General features: G+C 28.1%; 2 protein-coding genes across 4 annotated transcripts in view; one reads left to right on the plus strand and one right to left on the minus strand.

Annotated features, from left to right (window-relative positions):
* LOC103575529 (phosphatidylinositol 4-kinase beta) overlaps positions 1-23,124 on the minus strand; it is a 50,750-nt gene that overhangs the window by 13,552 nt on the left and 14,074 nt on the right. The gene's annotated exons all lie outside the window — the stretch shown is intronic.
* The window catches only part of LOC128668481 (putative mediator of RNA polymerase II transcription subunit 26), a 29,561-nt gene that overhangs the window by 2,098 nt on the left and 4,339 nt on the right, over positions 1-23,124 (plus strand). The window contains exon 2 of the mRNA XM_053741567.1: positions 5,378-5,588. Within this exon, the coding sequence (XP_053597542.1) occupies positions 5,378-5,588 (211 nt within the window). The remainder of the gene's footprint in view (positions 1-5,377; positions 5,589-23,124) is intronic.

Below are 23,124 nucleotides of genomic sequence, written 5' to 3' on the forward strand. Positions count from 1 at the left end.
TTCATCGATTGGTTTATGAGCTACAGAATTCAAATAAAAAACAATATTTTCTTGTGTTATTTTTATGGAAAATGGAAATCTCTAAGTATTAAAATTAAGAGCTTGGCTTTTCACAGGCGTCTTTTTTCGGTACTTGAAGATATTTCAATGCAGAATTTAAAAAAAAAAAGAAGTAGTCGATTTTTATAAATCAGTCAAATATATATATATATATATATATATATATATTTATTATGGTGGCGAAAAAAAACAGACTATTTTTTTTTTCGAGTCTCTTATGAAAATTTGTTGGTTTACGATGTTTTAAGAAGCCTCTCTAAAAATCAGCTCGATAAAAAATTTGTAAAAGGTCGCTCACGAATTTTGAAAATATCAAAAATGATCGAAATTCGAATTTTTCATTTCAAAATTCTTTCTTTCTCGTGGCAGCAATAGTTGTCATTTTTGAAATCATGACTGCGCTGAAAATTTAAGCCCAAATCGAGAAGCTTTATATTTAATATTTAAAGGTCGCTCGAAAACGTCTAAAAGACAGCACTCGGAAACATTCAAAATTCTTAAGCGAGGTTCAAATATTTAAATTTTGGGCTCAAATCTTCAGCATAGTCATGATTTTACAAATATAAACTATTGCTGCCACGAGAAAGAAAAAATTTTCAAATAAAAAATTCGAATTTCGATCATTTTTAATATTCTCAAAATTCGTGAGTGACCTCTTGAAAATTTTTTATCGAGCTGATTTTTGGAGAGGCTTCTTAAAACATCGTAAACTAACAAATTTTCATGCGAGATCGAAAAAAAAATAGTCTTTTGACTGTTGTAATAAAAGTTTCGATGTAATGAAACAAAATTCTGTCAAACGGACAGTTTTTTATTTCAAATTTAAAAGATAGTACTCGATCTTCGAATTTCCCATGCTAAATCATGGGTATTTTTTTTTTTTATATATAAAATTATATAACTATTTGATGTGGAGGAAAAAATTTGAGTCATAGACATAAATAGTTTTGTAAGAAATTTTAGACTCTACAAATTTGTTCATGAGCTTGAAAGCTCTAAAATGTACGGTTCATAAGTTACAGGTATTTAAAGTTGATGACGTTTTAAAAATCCCCGGTCAAACGGTATTTACATCAAAACTGCTACTCTCACGGAAAGTATCAAATAAAGGCTTCATAACGAATTTCATTTATTACAGAAAGGTTTCAAAAACATCAGTATAAATTTTGTACGTAATGATTAATTAATATGCTTAATAAACACTTTTTCATGGAAATTATTATATTCTGCTAGTGTAATACACAAGTAATAAATGTTTTTACTAATTTTACTTTGAATGAAACTCAGGTACAATCAAAATTAATATTTTAACATATTTATAAAACTGTTATAACATTTTTCACTTATTTTTAAATAATTATTTTTCACTCATTTTTTTATTGATTTTTAAAAGTTATGATCTTCAAATAGCTGTAACTTTTGAACCGTACCTTTTAGAGCTTATGAGCTAACGAGGAATTTTGTAGAGCATAAAATTCCCTACAAAAATATTTATGACTCCAATTTTGTTCTCAACGTCAAATGAAGCTATAGGATTTTTTTATAAAAAAAAAAAATTCCCATGCTAGTAGCACGGGAAAATTCGAAAAGCGACCGCCACATTTTACAGTTGAAATAAAAAACTATCTTTTTCACAGGATTTTTTTTTATATAGGAGGGGAGGGGGGCAAAAGGGGGTACCTAAGGAAATACTAAGGTTTTGAGGACTAAAATACGCTAAATCTTTTTGTTTTTAATGATATTCAAGGTAAATAGACAAAATTTTTAATTGCCGTTCAGAAATAAAATTTTTACTTTTGGCGGGCAAAATGGGGTAACCTTAAAAAAAGTTGAAAAAAAAATTTCTAAAAGTTGATCAAATTTCATTAAATTAATTAATTTTTTTGATGTAATATATCTCAAGATAAATTACATTTCACATCATTGGTGGATACGAAGGCAGAAAATTTTTTTTTTATGGGGCAGAAAGGCCCCCTTCTAAAAAATGATAAATTTTTTTTTTTTATTTTTAAATTGTTTTCAACATTAAAAATGTATTTCTTTCTCTCGACAACTATTTTTTATATACTCAAAAAGAAGTCCTCCCTCCTCCTAAAAATTATCTCTGATGAATTTTTTCGAAATCCCTTTTTTTTTATTAGTTATTTACATTTTAATGCCAAGCTCCTAAAAAAATAGTGTTCTGATCGATTTTAAGAACTTGGCTTTGAAATGGGAATAACTAGAAAACAATGTAGAATTTGAAAAAAATTTATCAATGATAATTTGTAGAAAATAAAATTGTCTATAAAAAAAATTGTACGACATTTTTTTATGAGTCCGATAGTTTCGCCGGAAAAGTGAAAAGATCTCGAAATTTACTCTAACTTGACTTCGAGCTCTAATAACCTTTGAACAAATAGATTTTTCGGAAAATGATAAGAAAGTTTTTTGGTAGAGCGTTAAATTCCCTACAAATATTCATGTTGGGCTTATTCGTACAATAAGCTATTGCCAAGGTGAAAAATTCCAAATTAAAAAAGTTTTTTTTTTCCATGTTATTTAAATGGGAAATCAAAAATCACAAAGCGTTACCTCTTAAGATTAATATTAAGAGCTCAAACTTTACCAGAATTTTTTTTTCATTATCTTTAACGATATTTTCATCGTAACTAAAGACAAAAAAATTAGTTCTTTTTTTTGGCCCACCCTAATATATACATATATTAGACTGTTTCAAATAAAATAATTTATTTTTTATTTTAATTAAATACATCTCAAAAGATACTTTAAAAATAATAATAAAATAATAGCGGGAAGCACGAATAAAAAATAAAGTTAAAATATATACAATTTTCGTTTATTAATTTTTTTTTTTTTTTTTTTTTTTTTTTTGTTTTAATTATATTAGTATTTTTTTTATAATTATAAAAGAACCTACTTAAAATACCTCGATTAATAACAAAAAAAAAATATATGTACATGAAAAAAAAAATTAACAAAATTGAATTGAAAAAATTCAGGCTTACCAATTAGCAAAAAAAAAAAAACAGCTATACTAGGATGCTAATGCGCAAGCGTCCCTGGTGGAATAAATGTACTTATGATGTATAGATATTTCACCATCCATGTTAATTTTACACAGATATATATAGATATAGTTATATAGCTTTTTTTATTTTTTTATTAATTGTAATTGAACGACGCTGAGTTACCTAGCCATTCGCAATAGGGGACCTACAAATCTTTTAAAGAATTAAAAAAAAAAAATTTGATTCAGTTACTTGATTTTTTCGCAAGTTATCATGTATACGAGTTTCATACTTGAAGGACAGAAAATTTTTTAAACTATTTTGATGTTTGTTCCGTTTTTATTGAACTAAATAAATTTTTGAAAAGTATGAAATTAATTTCCATTAAATTATCTTCAAAATGGTATGAAAAATATCTTAATTTCGTGATTTAACAAAGGTATAATAATTGAAATAGATGCCGAAGTGAGGAGAAAAAAATTCTTTGATCGTAAACACACTCTGATGCTTCGCATCATAAGTCGTACAGTTATAAAATTTTAGCTCTATATCTCAAAAATTAAGCTGGCACACGGGAGGCTCCCCTTTCCCGTTCAAAACACATTGAAAACAATTTGTTTTTTCTATTTTCTAAAAAAACTATGTCAAAAAATTTTTTTTCCGCTTTTTGAGTTTAACAGTCTTATAGAAAATTAAATTCTCTAAAAAAAAGATCTATTGTGTCCATACGCTCAAAGTTAATAGAAAAAAAAATTATGGAGGTTCAAACTTAAAGGGAAAAAGTCGAATTTTTAGGATGGGAAAAAGAGAATTTATTTTTTATTTTTTCTTTAATTCTACAAAATTCCTTTGTAATTAAAATTGATAATCAAGATTTCTTCTATTTATGTTCTTAAGGTTTATAATCCTTCAAAATAATATTAGACTACAAAATTTTTTCTAAATAATTAAATTAGTCTCAATTTCAGAACTCAGCTCTGTAACTTCCTTTCTATGAGCTCTACTAAAACAACTTTAAGGACCATTTTCATAATTAATTCATTCTCTATAAGAACTTTAATTGCAAAATAATAAAAAAAAAATCCTACGTTATCGAATAAAAAACTAATTTTTTTCCATCTTTAAAATTCGACTTTTTTCCCTACGCGGAAAAAAAAAATATTGTTCCTCAAACGATCTAAAGTATAGCAACTCGTATATTGTTACTACAACGATACGTATACTTATGGGAAAAATATCGTATCGTTTCTGTAACTATCTATGAGATAGCTGTGAGCCCTATACGACTTTCTGTAATTGTCATGTCACACGCCACTGTCTAACTTAATTAAACATCCATTTTGGCGCCTATTTTCAAATATAACAATTCGAGTTTATTTTTTTAAAAACTTGTCAACTATCTATAACCTTACTGATTATTTACCTAATGATCAATCTAATAAAACTACTATATATTTCAATTGTCAAAATTATGTAAAAATCAATTTATATTAATTTAATTTATTAAATTTATATTTAAATATTTATATATGGATAACTTCAAAAATTAAGATATATTTATATTTATATTTTAAATTTATTTAGACTGCAAATGATAAATCTGTTTAATAAATTATTGTGTTTAATCAAAATTATTTATCAATCATTTATTTATTAATCATAAAGATTTCCAAACGTGTGCCAGATAGGGCTCAGAACGATACGGTATAGGTCTCAGAGCTATCTACCGTATTGTTGTTAGAACGATACAGTAGATTGTTGCAGTAACAATCTAGTAGATAACTATTGCGTATTGTTACTGTAACTATACAGTATACTTCTCGGAACAATATTTTTTTCTCCGTGTAAGTTTCAAGCTCCATAATTTTTTTTCTCTTAACTTTGAGCGTATGACATAAGAGAGCTTTTTTGTAGAGAGTTTAATTTTCTACAAGACTTAAATTCAAGAATCGGAAAAAAATTTTTTTGACATAGTTATTTAGAAAATAGAAAAAACAAATTTTTGTCAATGTATATTAAATCGGAAAGCCCCCCCCCCACCCCCCTGAACCAGCTCTATTTTTAAGATATAAAGCTGAAATTTTAGGAGATTTTTTTTTTTTCATTAAAGTAACTTCTTAGATGTATTTAATTGAAATAAAAAATTAATTTTTTTTTCTGACACAATCTAATATATATATATATATATATATATATATTAGATTGTGTGTCTGATTGGTATGTATTTGTGTGGTTGCGTTTAGCTCTCGCATGTTAGAGATTTTTAAAATTACTTTTAAAATTATGTGTTAACATTTATTTGATAGCCGGAAAAGAAAACGTATAGAAGAAATTCAACTTCAAAACGAAGAAGAAGAAGCAACGGAAGTGATATTAGAAGATCATGGCAAAGCTGACGACAGAAACGACGAAGCACATGAACAAGAAATGGAGATATTAGAAGAACTGTACGTAGAAGTTGAAGTATCAGAAGCTGAAGAACAAATGGAAGCAGACAATAATAACGATGAAGGAACGGTAATTGTAAATAATTTTTTTGATAATTCAAGTACTGCAGTTTGTGATGATTTCATTACCAGTAATAGTAGTATCACTGATTATGATGTATTGAATGAAAGCCAAGTATACTCTGAGCAATCAGAGGAAAGGATTAATCGAGATATTAAAACTCTCGATAAATTCGAACTTGGTATTTCCAATGCTAACAGTGTTAATAATCCTAGTAACATTCTAAGTAACAGTAGTACTGCTAATTCTCTTATTATTAATGATGGCCAAGTATACTCTGAGCAATCAGAGGAAAGGATTAATCGAGATATTAGAACTCTCGATAAATTCGAACTTGGTATTTCCAGTGCTAATAGTGTTCAGCAACCTAGAAATATAGTTAGTGACAGTATTACTAATTCTAATTTTATTAATGATGATCAAGTACACTCTGAGCAATCAGAGAACAGGATCCACCAAAAACCTACAGTTTTTGATGACTCCGATCTTGATATTTCTAATTTAAATATTGTTGATAAACCTAGAATCATTGTTAGTAACAGTATTTCTTATTCTAATATTAATAATAATGGTCAAGTATACTCTGAGCAATCAGAGGATGGTGAAAATCGAGAATCTACGATTTTTGATGACTCCGAACTTGATGAATTTGATGATTCCAGCGATGATTTATATTCTCTGCGGTCAGAAGTGTCAAATGACTCAGACCTTAATCATTTTTATGGCAATAAATCTCATTTGAATTTTTCAAATTTAATATTGAATTCATCGTATGAAAGTGATGATGAATTAGAATTTACGGAAACTATTAATGAACCCTTTCAAAATCTCTCGCAAGAAAGAGTTTCTGATAAATCAGACAACCATTTTTCAAGCAGTTTTGGCCAAAATCACAACCGATCATCTAGTTGCAATAAACGGACTGATATTTCTTCTGTTATTTCTGGACGTCGCATTGTTGATATGGCTTACTTCTTAAAAGAAGTTCAAAATTTTGGTGATGCCAAAAATCATCAACCTCTATGTACCCGACGTTTGGAAGACGTAGATTTTTTTGCCTGTACAAACATAGGCTTAAATACTTTATGCTATGTTAAGTGCCTTCAATGTCAAATGATTGGTAAGTTATATACAAACCCACCAAAGCCTGAAAACGATTTTCATATCAATCAAACAGCTGTCATAAGTGTTTTAGGTTCCGCTAGTTCTTTCGCCGCTTTTCAAACTACTTTAGCTGTATTTGACGTGCCATATATTTCGTATAAATCTTATCGAAAGTATCGTGACCACATAATTAAGCCTATACAAGATTCTCTTGCTAAGGAAATGCATTTAAATGCACTGAAAGAAGCAGAAATTGCTATACAAAACGGTGACGTTACTCCTTGCGGTATTCCTTTGATAAAGGGTATGACTGATGGCTTCTTTGGAAAAAGAAGTTATGTTGGAGGTAAATATAATTCTCTTGGTGGTTCAGTTGCACTCATTGGCTGTGCTACCCAGAAAGTAATTGATATTGAAGTCTTAAATAAGTTTTGTAGTAAATGTGTTTATTATCAAAATCGTGATATGGAGCCACCAGAACATGAATGTTTTATGAATTTTGATCGCAAAAATAGCTCCTCAAGTATGGAATCGATTGCTACCACTACAATTTTTAATCGTAGTCTTAAATTACATGGACTAATTATTAAAACATTAGTTTCCGATGATGATAGTAGTACGTATAAGGCAGTTCTCGATTCGAACCCATATCGTGATTATAATATCACTGTAGAGAGAATAAAATGTATAAATCATTTGTTTCGTAGAATGGGGACAAAAATTAAAGGAGCTGCTGGATTTACTGATAATACCGTTTCACATAGACGCGGTGTTGGCCTTATTCGATCAAAAATTAAAGCTAGCGGATTAAAAATTCGTAGAGTTATAACCATTGAGATTGATCGTTTAAGAAAAGAACTTGACAACGACAATCTATCGAAAGATGAAAAACAGCATATTTTCGAAAAAAATACTGAAATTTTGCGAAAAAATATTCCCATCGCAGCTCGTCATGTTTTCGGTGATCATGATGAATGCCCTTCTGAATGGACTTGCGACACATCTAAGCCTAACTATTTTATTACAATAAAAGAATTTGGCTTGTATTCACGAATCGAAAAAATCATGGATGATTTAAGTTCTAACGCAGATCATTTACTGCATAAAGAAACGAGCAATCGGATAGAACAATATCATGCGATTTTAGCCAAGTATCTCTCTGGTAAAAGAATTTTTTATAACGGTGCAGATGAATTTCACGACAGAATATACATGGGTGCTCTCGATCAAACGACATCAGGAGTTCCATTGTCAACACTTATTAAATTTTGTAAAAAAAATGTTCCTCCAACAATTGAAAAATTAGAGAAGGAAAAAGATTTACAAAGACAAATTAACAAAAAATGTCGACTCGTTAATAAAAACAAACCGAGAGGAAGGCGCCAGAATTTCGGTCCTGATAAAGATTACGGTCCAAATGCAGCTCAACCCGATTTAGCTGAAACCTATCCTAACATTTATCAACAAAAAAAACAAGATCATCATGAAAAGCTTCGCGATCGCCAAAGAAATCGAATTTTCCATGAAACCGAAACTCGGAAAGAATTATTCTTTGGAAAACCACATTGTTTTGAACTTGATATGATTCCTACTTCTATAACTGGAAAAATATGTCGGATGTTAGAAACAACTTCATGTGTGCCAGTCATCAATGATATATGCAATCCATTTATTTTTGATGATGACATTTTAGAGACTATGAACAATCATAGAGAAAAATCTCTCCGACATTTGGAATCTAAAATTAACTATAGTATTTCATCATGCGGTATATTCATTTCCAATGATGAAGAAAGCTTTTACTTGTGTGCTAGACCTGACGGTCTCGTTAATGATGATTCTATAGTGATTCTTAACTGTATTTCAGATGATGAACAAACAAATGTTGATCAAGTATTAAGTAGTAATAGAAATTTAAAAAATTTATTTTTAAAAACTGCGTCAAATCAGATTAACGACAATCATGCTCTGTATTACATGATCCAAGGGCAGCTTCATGTCACTGGCAAGGAGTTTTGTTACTTTGCTGTTTATACTCCAAATGATATGAAAATAGCTGAAATAATTAAAAAAAATGACAATTTTTGGAATCGTCATATGAAAGAAAAGCTTAATAGATTTTATCATTTCGCTTTAGTTGATGAAGTAATTGATAGTAGAATAAAGCGAAGTATGCCTGTTCGTGAAGCAGCATTCACGATTGAAGCTAGAGCTGAAAAAGCTCAAAAAGATGCTGATAAATTAGCAAAGAAAGCCCATCAACAAAATAGTGATTTAAATCAACCAGTAGATTCTTCTATGAATGATGATTATCAAGAATTCATTAATGTTTATCGAGAAACCGTTTTGAATCAAACACTTGAAGATTATCAAGAGAATATCGTGATGAACGGTAGCTATTTGGATGATATTTCAATTTCACGTTTCTTATTATTAGTTGAGGATCAAGGTTTTACGATTCAGTTGCCAATCACTATTTTAGAACCACTGGGAGAATCAACTTCAAATAATGAAATATTGATTTTAGGTGGTTATCACAGTAATCCTCATTGGTGCTGTTCACATTTTAATGGCCAATATGTGGCTATATATGATAGTTTGAATCGCGATAACTTCGTTCAAATGTCTGATGTTGAGCAAGATTTTTTGAAAATTCTATATCCGAAAAGTCCAATAACTTTTCATAATGTTACTCAACAGCCTGACGGAAGTAGTTGCGGAGTGTATGCAGCTGCATATGCCACAACAATTGCACTGGGTGGTGATCCAACTAAGTTGGATTATTCACGGAATGCGGCGGAAATGCGACACCATCTTTTTTATGAAATAATTGCAAATAATCAATTAGTGCAGTTTCCAAGTAGTCCTAAGAATTAAAACTTGTTACCGATAGAAATGAACAGAATTTTTCCATCTGAACTTGTATGCTTAATGGGTGTAAAAATTAAATTTTTTGTTTTTATTGGACTATACTGCAACATGAGTTGTGTTTAATTTTCATATAATTTCGCACTCTAACTTTTTAATGACGAAAATAAAAATTGACCTAAACATGATGCTTAAGCCTTACTGATGAGTCCTGTACATTATGTTTATTGGGTCCAATCATTAACATATTTTTTTTTGTGAAACTCCGAATACTTTTCTAAGTTAAGCACTTTACATTTTTGTAATTTTTTAGTCAAGTGATATCTTTTATAGTTGAACACAGAAAAAGTTTATTTGAGATTACTATATCTTGGTTTAAATTGTTCGTCACTTTTAATAATATAGTTAAATGATATTGAATTATGAATTATGAGTAATTATACTGTGTGCTTTGAATATCGCAGTGACGAGCAGATTTTCTGCAATTTTTTTTTTGTTTTTTTTTTTTTTTATATAGTACCTCATAAAATATTCTACTCAAGAGTTTTTCTGTGTTATATAGAGATTTCTTTTCATGTACATTATAAAGTACAAGTCTCTGTAAATTATAAATACATATTTGTGGTCTGAGGCAGAACGTGACTGAAGAATAGAAGTTAAATACATCTTATAAGTCACATTCGGGACGAAACCATTTAGTACCGAGATCATTAAAACACTTATTTATATATATAGAATAAAAATTAATTATCACTGACTTGATACATCTCTCATACCTTTGATGGTATTTTGTACATAATTTAAATTTCCACTTGTCCATTTGAAAATAAATAAATCATGCTCGATTCTAAATCGACAGAACAGCCTTAGAAAAGCGGTGAGGTCGAAAAATTTTAAACTTCTTGAAATTTCGTGGAGTTGTTTAAAACCACATCAACAACGAAAAAAAAAATTTAACGAAAGATATTTCTCTGCGACTGTTTTTTTATAAATTAAAAATGCGTTTTATGGCCTGACCGTGTAAGTAAACGGTTCTAAAATAAAAACTATTTACTAAATTAAGACCTTTAAACTCTTATTTTGAATGGGAAAAAACATAGAAACTCTGTACCTAATTTTTAATTCAAAATTGAAAACTTTTAAAGTTATTTACTCTCCGCCGACAAAACTGAAAATTTTCATAAATTCGGGAAGTTATTGGTTTCAGTACAATTTTCGTAAATCGAATTTCTAACAGGTGTTCCTACATTTAATCAGATATAAAACTCCATAAACCGCGTCGATTGGTCCAATAAACGTCAAAATCGACTAATTTAGTCTTTTGGCAGAAGAAGCGTGCTCCTATCACATTTTGTGGGCAAAGACTGTTCTCAAAAGTTTCTTACGTATTTAAGGCCAGGTATCACGAAATTCTAGGCCGTTTAGTATAAAACTGATTCAAACGATTGTTAGCAACGACTACATTGTTTTAATTGAAATAACTCCTGATTCGCTGATTTGATGCTGAAGTTTATTTAATAAAAACTGTTGAGAATAAAAAAATACACGAGAAAGGTAACGCAGTGTATTTGCGTTTCTGAAATATTTCGCGAGATATGACAAAAAAACGAAAAATGAATGAAAAAAAAAAAAAAAAAATCGATAAAATGTCGATACCACCAATCGACAGCACTTTTTCTGAAACGAATTTCGGCCGTAACGTCCAGATACGTTTTTTTTTTTATGTTAACTAAAGTTATAAACAAATGGATGTTTCAAAGTTCAAAACCGATAGAAAAAATCGATGAAATGTCAGGTCAAAAAAAAAACATCGAGTCATTGTACACGGAGAAAAATGTTGGCTCAAAACTTACCGATTTCTATTATGCTGTCGACTAAACTTGAAACAGGAAGGAAAGCATCCAAAAAATTCTTATGTTCATACGAAAGATTATTATGCTCGTAAGAAAAATCATTATGCTCATACGAAAAATTATTATGCTGCATCATAATTATTATAATGTATCAAAGTAATTGTAATTAAATCTCATCGATAAGTTTCTCGCGCGTAGTAAGTATTGTGATACAGCATAATAAATTTTCGTATGAGCATAATCATTTTTTGGATGCTTCCCTTCCTGTTTCAAGTTTAGTTGACAGCATAATAAAAATTGGTAGATTTCGAGCCAACATTTTTCTCCGCGTACAGAATCTCATCTCACTTGGTTGACAATCGTTGCGGTGAGCACCATCAAAAAGAAATATCCCAAGTAAGTACGAAAATTTTTTTTTTTTTAAATAATTAATATTATCAATAAAATTTAATTTGAATGGGTTAGTAAAAGTGGCAGCCAATATTATTTGGGAATGTAAGTCCGGTTCGATTGATGAACACGAATTTAAAAAAAAAAGTTGGGTTAAAATTTATTACCGCCGACAAAAATTTATTTATTTTAAAAAAGTGGCAGTAAATATTCTTTGAGACGTAAGTTATGTTGTAGGAGAGACTGGGGCACGACGGCCCCCTTAAGCCGGTAATTATTTTATATGGCTTTTAATCTGTAGGTCAACCTAATTTTGCCCTTTATTAAGCAAATCATTAAGATGTTTACTAAAACTCCAAAAAAAAAAACAAATTTTTTTTCTTCTGGGGCACGACGGCCTCTCTCCAAAAAAAGCTTAAATTTTTTTTTTTTTTATTGAAAAAAAATATTTTTTTTTTTAAATGTGTAAAAAAAAAATCGGTTTGTCAGTTGACCCTGCGGGCCAGCCCCGAAACTTCCCGCTGTTTTCGAGCTCAAGGAGCTCGAAAAATTGTCGTGGATACATTTTCGAGCTCTTTGAGCTCAAAAATACTTTTTTATGCCTTTGTTTTCGAAAAAAAACATTTTTTACGATTTTTTCTCAAACGATATCTCTCGAACGAATAAACCGATTGAGGCGGTTAAGGGGGCATTCGATGAGTTTTATTGGGTTCTACAACTGCTCAGATTTTGAAATCGATTTATTAAATCGATTTTGAGAAATTTCGAAAATACCAAAAAAAATTTTTTTTTTAATTCTTTCGATAACGGCTTCTCTTGAAAGAATGAACTGATTTTGATGGTTGAGGTGGCATTCGACGTGGCTTATGAAGCTTCACAGCCCAGTTGATTTTGGAATCAATCCCTCGAGCACATTACAAGTTATTGGGAAAAAACATTTTTGAAAAAAGTTTATTTTTGGAATATCTCTGAACGAGTCCCACTGATCAAGCTCAATTTTCTTTTCAGCTTTTAAATATTGGCAATCCGCGTCGAATGACACCTTGACGATCGGTTTATCCGTTCAAAAGTTATAGATATTTACATACGTACGTATGTACATACATACATACATACATACATACACTCGGACATCATCGTGAAATTAGACAGGATAGCTTCCTAGAACCTCAAAATGTCAACACCTGTTAAAAATTCGATTTGCGAAAATTGGACTAAAACCAATAACTTCCCGAATTTTTTAAAATTTTCAATTTTCTTAGCGGGAAGTTAAAAAATTGGGTTAGAAATTATGGGTGGAAAAGAATTTAGTTATTTTATGAAATTAGCGTTGTAAAGGTGTGGCAGTGAATATTATTGAGGAATGTGAGTTAGGTTGTATTGATAAAAGAAAATTTTTTTTTAAATGTGTAAGAGGAAGTTGTGTTTAAAATTGTTGATGGAAGAAAATTTATTTATCTCAAAAAAAAGTCGGTCTGTCAGTTGACCCCGCGGGCCAGCCCCAAAACTTCTCGCTGTTTGCGAGCTCGATGAGCTCGAAAAAATTGTTGTAAATACATTTTCGAGCCCTTCAAGCTCGAAAATACTTTTATGTGCAGTTGTTTTCAAAAAAAAAAAAAAAAAAAACATTTTTTACCATTTTTCTCCAACGATATCTCTCAAACGAATCGACCGATTCAGACAGTTGAGGTGACAATCGATGCGTTTTATTGAGTTCTAGAGCTGATCACCTTTGGAAATTGATTAATCTAGTCGTTTTTGAGAAATTTCAAAAAAACTAAAAAAAAAATATTTTATTGTAATTCTTTCGTCGACGATTTCTCTTGAACAAATAAACTGATTTTAATGGTTGAGGTGGCATTAGACGAGGCTTATAAAGTTTTAGAGCTACTTACATTTTGGAATCAATCCATCGAGCGAATTAAAAGTTATCTAAAAAAGCCGCGTCGGATGACACCTTAAAGATCAAAATCAGTTCATCCGTTTAAGAGTTATAGATATTTACATACATACGTACGTACATACACACATACGTACACTCGGACATCATCGTGAAATTAGTAAGGATAGCTTCCTAGAACTTTGAATCGTCAAAATCTGATAGGAATTTGGTTTTCGAAAATCGGACCGAAACCAGAGACTTCCCGAATTTTTGAAAATTTTCAATTTTCTTAGTGGGAAGTTAAAAACGGCGAACGCTGCCGATTGGTGGTATCGACATTTTATCGATTTTTTTTAACAGTCTTGGACTTTAAAAAATCTATTTGTTTATAATTTTAGTTAAAATAAAAAAAAACGTCTCTGGACGATACGACGGAAATTTGTTTCAGAAAAAATGCTGTCAATCGGTAGTATCGACATTTCACCGATTTTTTTTTCTCATAAATTTTTAACGTAAAAAACGCTGGCTTATCGAGTGTCTGACGCGATTTGGCGAAGAGAGAGCGCGCGTGATAGGCAGCTGCTTGTGCGAGACGGAGAGGTCCGAGCGCCTGGCTTGTTTTTTCGCCATTTCTCGCAAAATTTTTAATATATGAAAAAACACTATGATATCTTTTTTTTGTATTTTTTTTATTTTGAAAAGTTTCTTTTAAATAAACTTTCCTATATGATTAGCGATTCGGGAGTTATTTACACTGAAACAATGAAATTGTTATTAACAATTTCGCACGACTCATGATGCGAAGCATCAGAGAGTGCTTTACGATCGAAAAATTTTTTTCGCCTCACTTCGGCAACTATTTCAATTATTATACCTTTGTTAAATCATGAAATTAAGATATTTTTCATACCATTTTGGAGATAATTTAATGGAGATTAATTTCATACTTTTAAAAAATTTATTTAGTTCAATAAAAACGGAACAAACATCAAAATAGTTTAAAAAAATTTCCTGTCCGTCCAGTATGAAACCCGTATACATTGTAACTTGCGAAAAAATCCAGTAATTTAATTAAATTTTGTTTTTTTAAATTCTTCGAAATATTTGTAGGTCTCCTATTGCGAATGGCTAGATAACTCAGTGCCGTTTAATTACAATTAATAAGATAAAAAAAAGCCTGTATAACTATATATATATATATCTAATATATAAAATTCTCGTGTCACGGTGTTCGAACTTGAACTCCTCCGAAACGGCTCGACCGATTTTTGTGATCTTTAGCGTGATTATCGGCCAGGGTGGAGAATCGGCCAACATCTATTTTTCATCCCCCTAAATGTTAAGGGTAGTCCACCCCTAAATTTTTGTTTTTATTTTTTAGGCAAAATTTTTTGTTTTTATTTTTTTATGACACAGCCTACAAAAATACATACAACCCTAAATTTTCAATCCTCTACTATTAACCCCTACTTTTCCATCGCGACTGGATTTTTTTGTAATTTTTTTAACTTTTAGTAAAGGTTGAAAGAGGCCTTCATGATTTTTTTCTAATTTTTTCCTCTAATCGTTTTCTAATAATTATTATTATTACTATTAATTAAAATGATTATTTATTAATTAATTAGTAATAATTTTTCTGTGGAAGAAAATTTTGATGATAGTTGTGTGTCGGATAATTATTAACAGTATATCCTGAGCATGCTATTATTTTAAGACATTTTTCTTAAAAAAAAACTGGAATATGAAATTTAAAAAATTAAAAGAAAATAGATCCCATCGTTGTCCCGTTATGAGCATAGCTGGAAAAGTTGTAGATTAGGTGACAGTTTGCTGTGAAAAATTATAAGGAAAATCGATTAGTACGTGTTTTTTGTAAATCGACCATTTATTCTTAAAAGTTGAAATTTCAACAAAAGCGTGGTTCTAAAAGTGTTTTTGATATTTTTTATCGAAAAGATAACTAAAGACAAACATTTTTTGACTCTTTGAAAATTTTGTTTAAACCACTTTTCGCAAAGTTACAGACATTTAAAAGAAAAATCTCTTCCTTTTTAAAAATTCGATATTTCGAAAACGATTAGAGGAAAAAATTAGAAAAAAATCATGAAGGCCTATTTCAACCTTTGCTAAAAGTTAAGAAAGTTACAAAAAAATCCGAGGTTTAAAAGCTAAATGGTGTCTGATTTGGCGTGGAACGCCTCATAGATAGCCCGAATTGGGAATCGAACCCAGATTATGTCGATATCGCGCCGAGTGCTCTACCAGCTGAAATATTTGGCACTGTATTATATTTCTTTTAATTTGATCTATAACTTATAGAGCTACCCCGTCCATGGTACGATAATACACCAATTTTATATAGTGGAAACCTAAGCAGAGTTGATTTTTTTTATTTTGCTCTACAATCGATTGAGGCAGTACGAAGTCTGCCGGGTCAGCTAGTATATATATATATATATATATATATATATATATATATATATATATATATATATATATATATATATATATATATATATATATATATATATATATATATATATAAGGGTGATTAAAAAATAATAAAATTTTTTTTTCGCAAACAGGTTCAAAAGTTTCATTTAGATAAAAAAAAAGACGCCTGTAAAAATTAGAGCTCTTAATATTAACATTGAGAGGTTTCGCATTGCACTTTTCCATTTTCCATATGAATAACATGAAAAAAAATTTTTTTTCGTCTTCTAATTTTTATAAGTAACTAACGATGCGTCATAGGAATAATTGGCAGGTATATTTTTGTAGGTAATTGAATGCTCTACAAAAAAAGTTTCTTATCATTTTTTGATAAATCTATTTGTTCAAAAGGTATTTGAGGTTGAAGTCGAATTCATATTAAATTTTAAGATCTTTTTACATTTCCGGCAAAACTATCAGACATATTACAGAATATCATGGGATCTTTTTTGTAGACAATTTTATTCCCTAGAAGTTATTCTTATAAAGGTTTTCCGAATTCCGCATTGTTCTCTAGTTATTTTTATTTTAATGTCAAGCTTTTAAAATCGATCAGAAAACTATTTCTTTTATGAGCTTGACAATAAAATAAAAATAACTAGAAAACAATGTGGAATTCGAAAAAAACTTTATACGAATAACTTCTAGGGAATAAAATTGTCTCCAAAAAAGGTCCCACGATATTTTGTAATAGTCTAAGAGCCGGACCTACTTCGACCTCTACCATTCCTGCCTATTGAGATATATTTTTTAGAACGCTTAGATAATAGATAAATACGCCTATAATAGCTTTCCTATCAAAATCCTGACCAAGCTATTTTTAAATAAATTAATAAAAATTAAATTTTTTTAAATTTTTTACCGTACTTGCAACCTGCCAAATTATACTTTAACCGACAGCAAATAATGCATAGAATATGCCGCGGTAGTCTTGCCTATCCATTTTTTGACCAAACTACCTGGCAAGCAGGTATAAACAGGTAAGTCAACATAAAAAAACTCCACCGATCTATGGAACGCTTTAATTTTACACCAAAATGTAGTTAATTTTATAACAATCACGATGGTATAGGATTGCCTACGAAAACCCGGTCATTAATATCCATTGTCAGGCTTTGAAGTTTAAAAATCGGAGCAAACAGTGATGCGCGAGAGAGAAAGTCGAGCGGCAAAAGTCTGTGCGTTAGAAGAAGACATAACATGACAGTTATGCGCGCTATATTCCCGAGATGTAGGCTACTACGCATGCTCTGTATCATACCTCTTATTATTACTCGGAATTATTTTGGAGCAATCGACAATAAAATTTATTTATTTTATAATTATAGATTATTATACATATATTTATAGATTATTTTACTTATATTTATAATTATATTAATTATATCTATAATTATAATAATGTTAGTATATGCATAATAAAAAATATATCCTAATTATAAATGAGAATATATACATTCATTTCTTATAATTTAACTTTTAACTAAGAAAACTTAAGTATAAGCAAAGGAAATTGAAAATTAATGAAAAAAAAAAAAAATAATAATATTTATTACATTTGTAATTTGTAAAAATATTTATTAAATATTATTTTATTTTTTTTTTTTTTTTTTCATTAATTTTCTATTTCCTTTGCTTATACTTAAGTTTTCTTAGTTAAAAGTTAAATTATAAAAAATGAATATATATATTCTCATTTATAATTAGGATATATTTTTTATTATGCATATACTAACATTATTATAATTATAGATATAATTAATATAATTATAAATATGAGTAAAATAATCTATAAATATAAGTATAATAATCTATAATTATAAAATAAATAAATTTTATCGTCGATTGCTCCAAAATAATTCCGAGTAATCATAAGAGGTATTAGACAGAGCATGCGCAGTAGCCTATATCTCGGGAATATAGCGCGCACAACTGTCATGGTATGTCTTCTTCTAACGCACAGACTTTTGCCGCTCGACTTTCTCTCTCGCGCATCACTGTTTGCTCCGATTTTTAAACTTCAAAGCCTGACAATGGATATTAATGACCGGGTTTTCGTAGGCAATCTTATACCATCGTGATTGTTATAAAATTAACTACATTTTGGTGTAAAATTAAAGCGGTCCATAGATCGGTGGAGTTTTTTTATATTGACTTACCTGTTTATACCCGCTTGCCAGTTTAGTCAAAAAAAGGTTAAGCAAGGCTACCGTGGCATATTCTATGCATTATTTGCTGTCGGTTAGAGTATAATTTGGCAGGTTGCGAGTACGGTAAAAAATTAAAAAAAATTTAATTTTTATTAATTTATTTAAAAATAGCTTGGTCAGGATTTTGATAGGAAATCTATTATAGGCGTATTTATCTATTATCTAAGCGTTTTAAAAAATATATTTCATTAGGTTGCAGGATCGGTGAAGGTCGAAGTAGGTCCGGCTCTTAGACTATAATAGGTCTGATAGTTTTTAGTTACATTTATTTCACTAGAGGCGCTTGCGCATTACCATCCTAGTACAGCTGTTTTTTTTTGCTAATTGGTAAGCCTGAATTTTTTCAATTCAATTTTTTTTTTATTTATATCAATTTTTTTGTTATCAATCGAGATATTTTAAGTAGATTCTTTTATGATTATAAAATAAATACTAATATAATTATAAAAAAAAAAAAAAAAAAAAAAAAAAAAAAAAAAAAAAACAACAAATTTTAATGAACGAAAATTTTAAATATTTTATATTTATTTCTGCTTCCCGCCATTTTTTCATTATTTTTTTATTATTTCATAATAAATGAGCATTATGAGTCGTGCACTTTCGGATTTTCCAAATTTTTTTTACAATTCGTTTCAACAACAGGGACTCAAATTTTGTGATCCCTGTTCTAAAATAATTAGGGAACGGTTGAGAGCAGCCTTGACCAACAAAATGTATACAGGCTCTCCTTTTCATTCGAAGGACTACATCGAGTCTTCGATATTTATCAACAATTATGTTTTTTCACGTCAACTTGATTTTCATAAAAATTTCTACATAAATGATATTAAAATAAAATTAATTGTAAATATCGGAAACGATCGATCGGTTCACGCTTGATTCCTTGAAATTCAAAGAGATTAGACTTTCCTTTCTTAGTGTTGAGAAAAAAGGCTTCTAACTACAAAAACGTAATGATCTTACCAATGTAATAATTTGATCATAAAAATTATAAATTTACCAAATCTTAAAAGTTTAAAATTATAATTAAAGAAAAACCAACTGAATTTTTTTTCTTTTCTTAAGTATCGATTAAAATTTTACTAAAGTTATACTTGACAGCAAAAGTTACAATATAACCAAATTACAAATAACAAATTTATAAATTTAATAAGTTTCTATTAATAAAAACAAATGTATTCCTAAAGTCATTTTAAACATATCGTTGATTTACTGTTTGAATATTACCTAGAATAATATTTTATTTTTCTTAATTTAATTTAAACTATTTATAATATTTATCGTTTATAATATTGTATTTCTTAGAAATATCATTCTTAGAACATTTATGCATTTGTGAAACAGAGAGCGTTGTAAAATTACACTTAAAAGTATGTGACAGTGTGCTACCTGTAGGTTCTTCTCTTTCTATCATAAGATACTAGTGAAATAATCGACAATCTGTGGCGACAATTAGTAAAATAAAAAAAAAAAAAAACATCGAGTCATTGTGTAAAATCGTATCTCACTTGGTGGATAATCGTTGCGGTGAACACTTCATCAAAAAAAAGTATCCTAAGTAAGTACGAAAATTTTTTTTTTATACTTGAATGCATAATATTGTTCGTTAAGTTTTATATAAATCGGGAAATGAAAGCCGCGGACAATATTATTTGGAAATGTAAGTCTGGTTATATTAATAAAAAAAAAAAAAGAAAACGAAAATAGGGAAAAAAAAAATCAAATTAAAAATTATTGTCAAAAAAATTTTATTTATTTATAAAATTAAACTTTGTAAGAATATAGCAGCGGTTATTATTTAGCAATGAAGGTCCAGTTCTATTGATTTAAAAAATTTGATGATTAAAAATTGGGTTAAAAATTTCAGCCAAACCAAAATTTATTCATTTTTAAAAATTAGCATTTTAAGAAACGTACAGCGAATATTATTTAACAATGTTAGTCCGGTACTATTGAAAAAAAAAATTTAAAAAAAAATTTGATAATTAAATATTAAGTTAATAATTATTGGCGAAAAAAAAATTATTTATTTTTAAAAATTAGCGTTTTAACAAAGGTACAGCGAATATTATTTAGGAATGTAAGTCCGGTTCTATTGATAAGAAAAAATAAAAAAAAAATTTGATAATTAAAAATTGGGTTGAAAATAATCGGCAAAAAAAAAATTAATTTATTTTTAAATATTAGCGTTGTAAAAAAAGGTATAGCGAATATTATTTAGCAATGTAAGTTCGGTTCTATTGTGAAAAAAAAAAAATTAAAAAAAAAAATTTGTTAATTAAAAATTACGTTAAAAATTATCGGCAAAAAAAAAATTTATTTATTTTTAAAATATAGCGTTGTAAAAAAAGTCAAGCGAATGTTATTTAGCAATGTATGTCCGGTTCTATTGATGAAAAAAAAATAAAAAAAAATTTGGTAATTAAAAATTAAGTTAAAAATTATCGGCGAAAAAGAAATTTATTTATTTTTAAAATATAGCGTTGTAAAAAAAGTCAAGCGAATATTATCTAGCAACGTCAGTGCGGTTCTATTGATAAAAAAAAAAATAAAAAAAAAATTTGATAATTAAAAATTGGGTTGAAAATAATCGGCAAAAAAAAAATTAATTTATTTTTAAAAATTAGCGTTTTAAGAAAGGTACAGCAATATTATTTAGCAATGTAAGTTCGGTTCTATTGTGAAAAAAAAAAAATTAAAAAAAAATTTGTTAATTAAAAATTACGTTAAAAATAATCGGCAAAAAAAAATTTATTTATTTTTAAAATATAGCGTTGTAAAAAAAGTCAAGCGAATATTATTTAGCAACGTCAGTGCGGTTCTATTGATAAAAAAAAAATAAAAAAAAAATTTGATAATTAAAAATTGCGTTAAAAATTATCGGCAAAAAAAAAATTTATTTATTTTTAAAATATAGCGTTGTAAAAAAAGTCAAGCGAATGTTATTTAGCAATGTATGTCCGGTTCTATTGTGAAAAAAAAAAAATTAAAAAAAAATTTGTTAATTAAAAATTACGTTAAAAATTATCGGCAAAAAAAAATTTATTTATTTTTAAAATATAGCGTTGTAAAAAAAGTCAAGCGAATGTTATTTAGCAATGTATGTCCGGTTCTATTGATGAAAAAAAAATAAAAAAAAATTTGGTAATTAAAAATTAAGTTAAAAATTATCAGCAAAATAAAACTTATTTATTTTTAAAAATTAGCGTTTTAAGAAAGGTATAGCGAATATTATTTAGCAATGTAAGTTCGGTTCTATCGCAAAAAAAAAAATTTTTTAAAAATTTGTTAATTAAAAATTAGGTTAAAAATTATCGGCAAAAAAAAATTTATTTATTTTTAAAAATTAGCGTTTTAAGAAAGGTACAGGGAATATTATTTAGGAATGTATAACCGGTTCTATGGATAAAAAAAAATAAAAAAAAATTTGATAATTAAAAATTAAGTTAAAAATTATCGGCGAAAAAAAATTTATTTATTTTTAAAAATTAGCGTTTTAAGAAAGGTACAACGAATATTATTTAGCAATGTTAGTCCGGTTCTATTGCAAAAAAAAATAAAAAAAAAATTTGTGAATTAAAAATTGGGTTAAAAATTATCGGCAAAAAAAATATTTATTTATTTTTAAAATATAGCGTTGTAAAAAAATTCAAGCGAATATTATTTAGCAACGTCAGTGCGGTTCTATTAATAAAAAAAAAAATAAAAAAAAAATTTGGTAATTAAAAATTAAGTTAAAAATTATCAGCAAAAAAAAACTTATTTATTTTTAAAAATTAGCGTTTTAAGAAAGGTATAGCGAATATTATTTAGCAATGTAAGTTCGGTTCTATCGCAAAAAAAAAAATTTTTTAAAAATTTGTTAATTAAAAATTAGGTTAAAAATTATCGGCAAAAAAAAATTTATTTATTTTTAAAAATTAGCGTTTTAAGAAAGGTACAGGGAATATTATTTAGGAATGTATAACCGGTTCTATGGATAAAAAAAAATAAAAAAAAATTTGATAATTAAAAATTAAGTTAAAAATTATCGGCGAAAAAAAATTTATTTATTTTTAAAAATTAGCGTTTTAAGAAAGGTACAACGAATATTATTTAGCAATGTTAGTCCGGTTCTATTGCAAAAAAAAATAAAAAAAAAATTTGTGAATTAAAAATTGGGTTAAAAATTATCGGCAAAAAAAATATTTATTTATTTTTAAAATATAGCGTTGTAAAAAAATTCAAGCGAATATTATTTAGCAACGTCAGTGCGGTTCTATTAATAAAAAAAAAAATAAAAAAAAAATTTGGTAATTAAAAATTAAGTTAAAAATTATCAGCAAAAAAAAACTTATTTATTTTTAAAAATTAGCGTTTTACGAAAGGTACAGGGAATATTATTTAGGAATGTAAGTCCGGTTCTATTGATAAAAAAAAATGTATTTTTAAAGTCATTTTAAACATATTGTTGATTTCCAGTTTGAATATTACCTAAAATAATATTTTTTTTTCTTAATTTAATTTAAACTATTAATAATATTTGTCGTTCATAATGTCGTATTTCTTAGAAATATCATTCTTAGAACATTTATGAATTTGTGAGACAGAGAGCGTTGAGAAATTACACTTAAAAGTGTGTGACAGTATGCTACCTGTAGTTTCTTCTCTTTCTATCATAAGATACTAGTGAAATAATCGACAATCTGTGGCGACAATTAGTAAAATAAAAAAAAAAAAAAAACATCGAGTCATTGTGTAAAATC

The sequence above is a fragment of the Microplitis demolitor genome, chromosome 8, assembly GCF_026212275.2.
Source record: "Microplitis demolitor isolate Queensland-Clemson2020A chromosome 8, iyMicDemo2.1a, whole genome shotgun sequence".
Taxonomy (NCBI): domain Eukaryota; kingdom Metazoa; phylum Arthropoda; class Insecta; order Hymenoptera; family Braconidae; genus Microplitis; species Microplitis demolitor.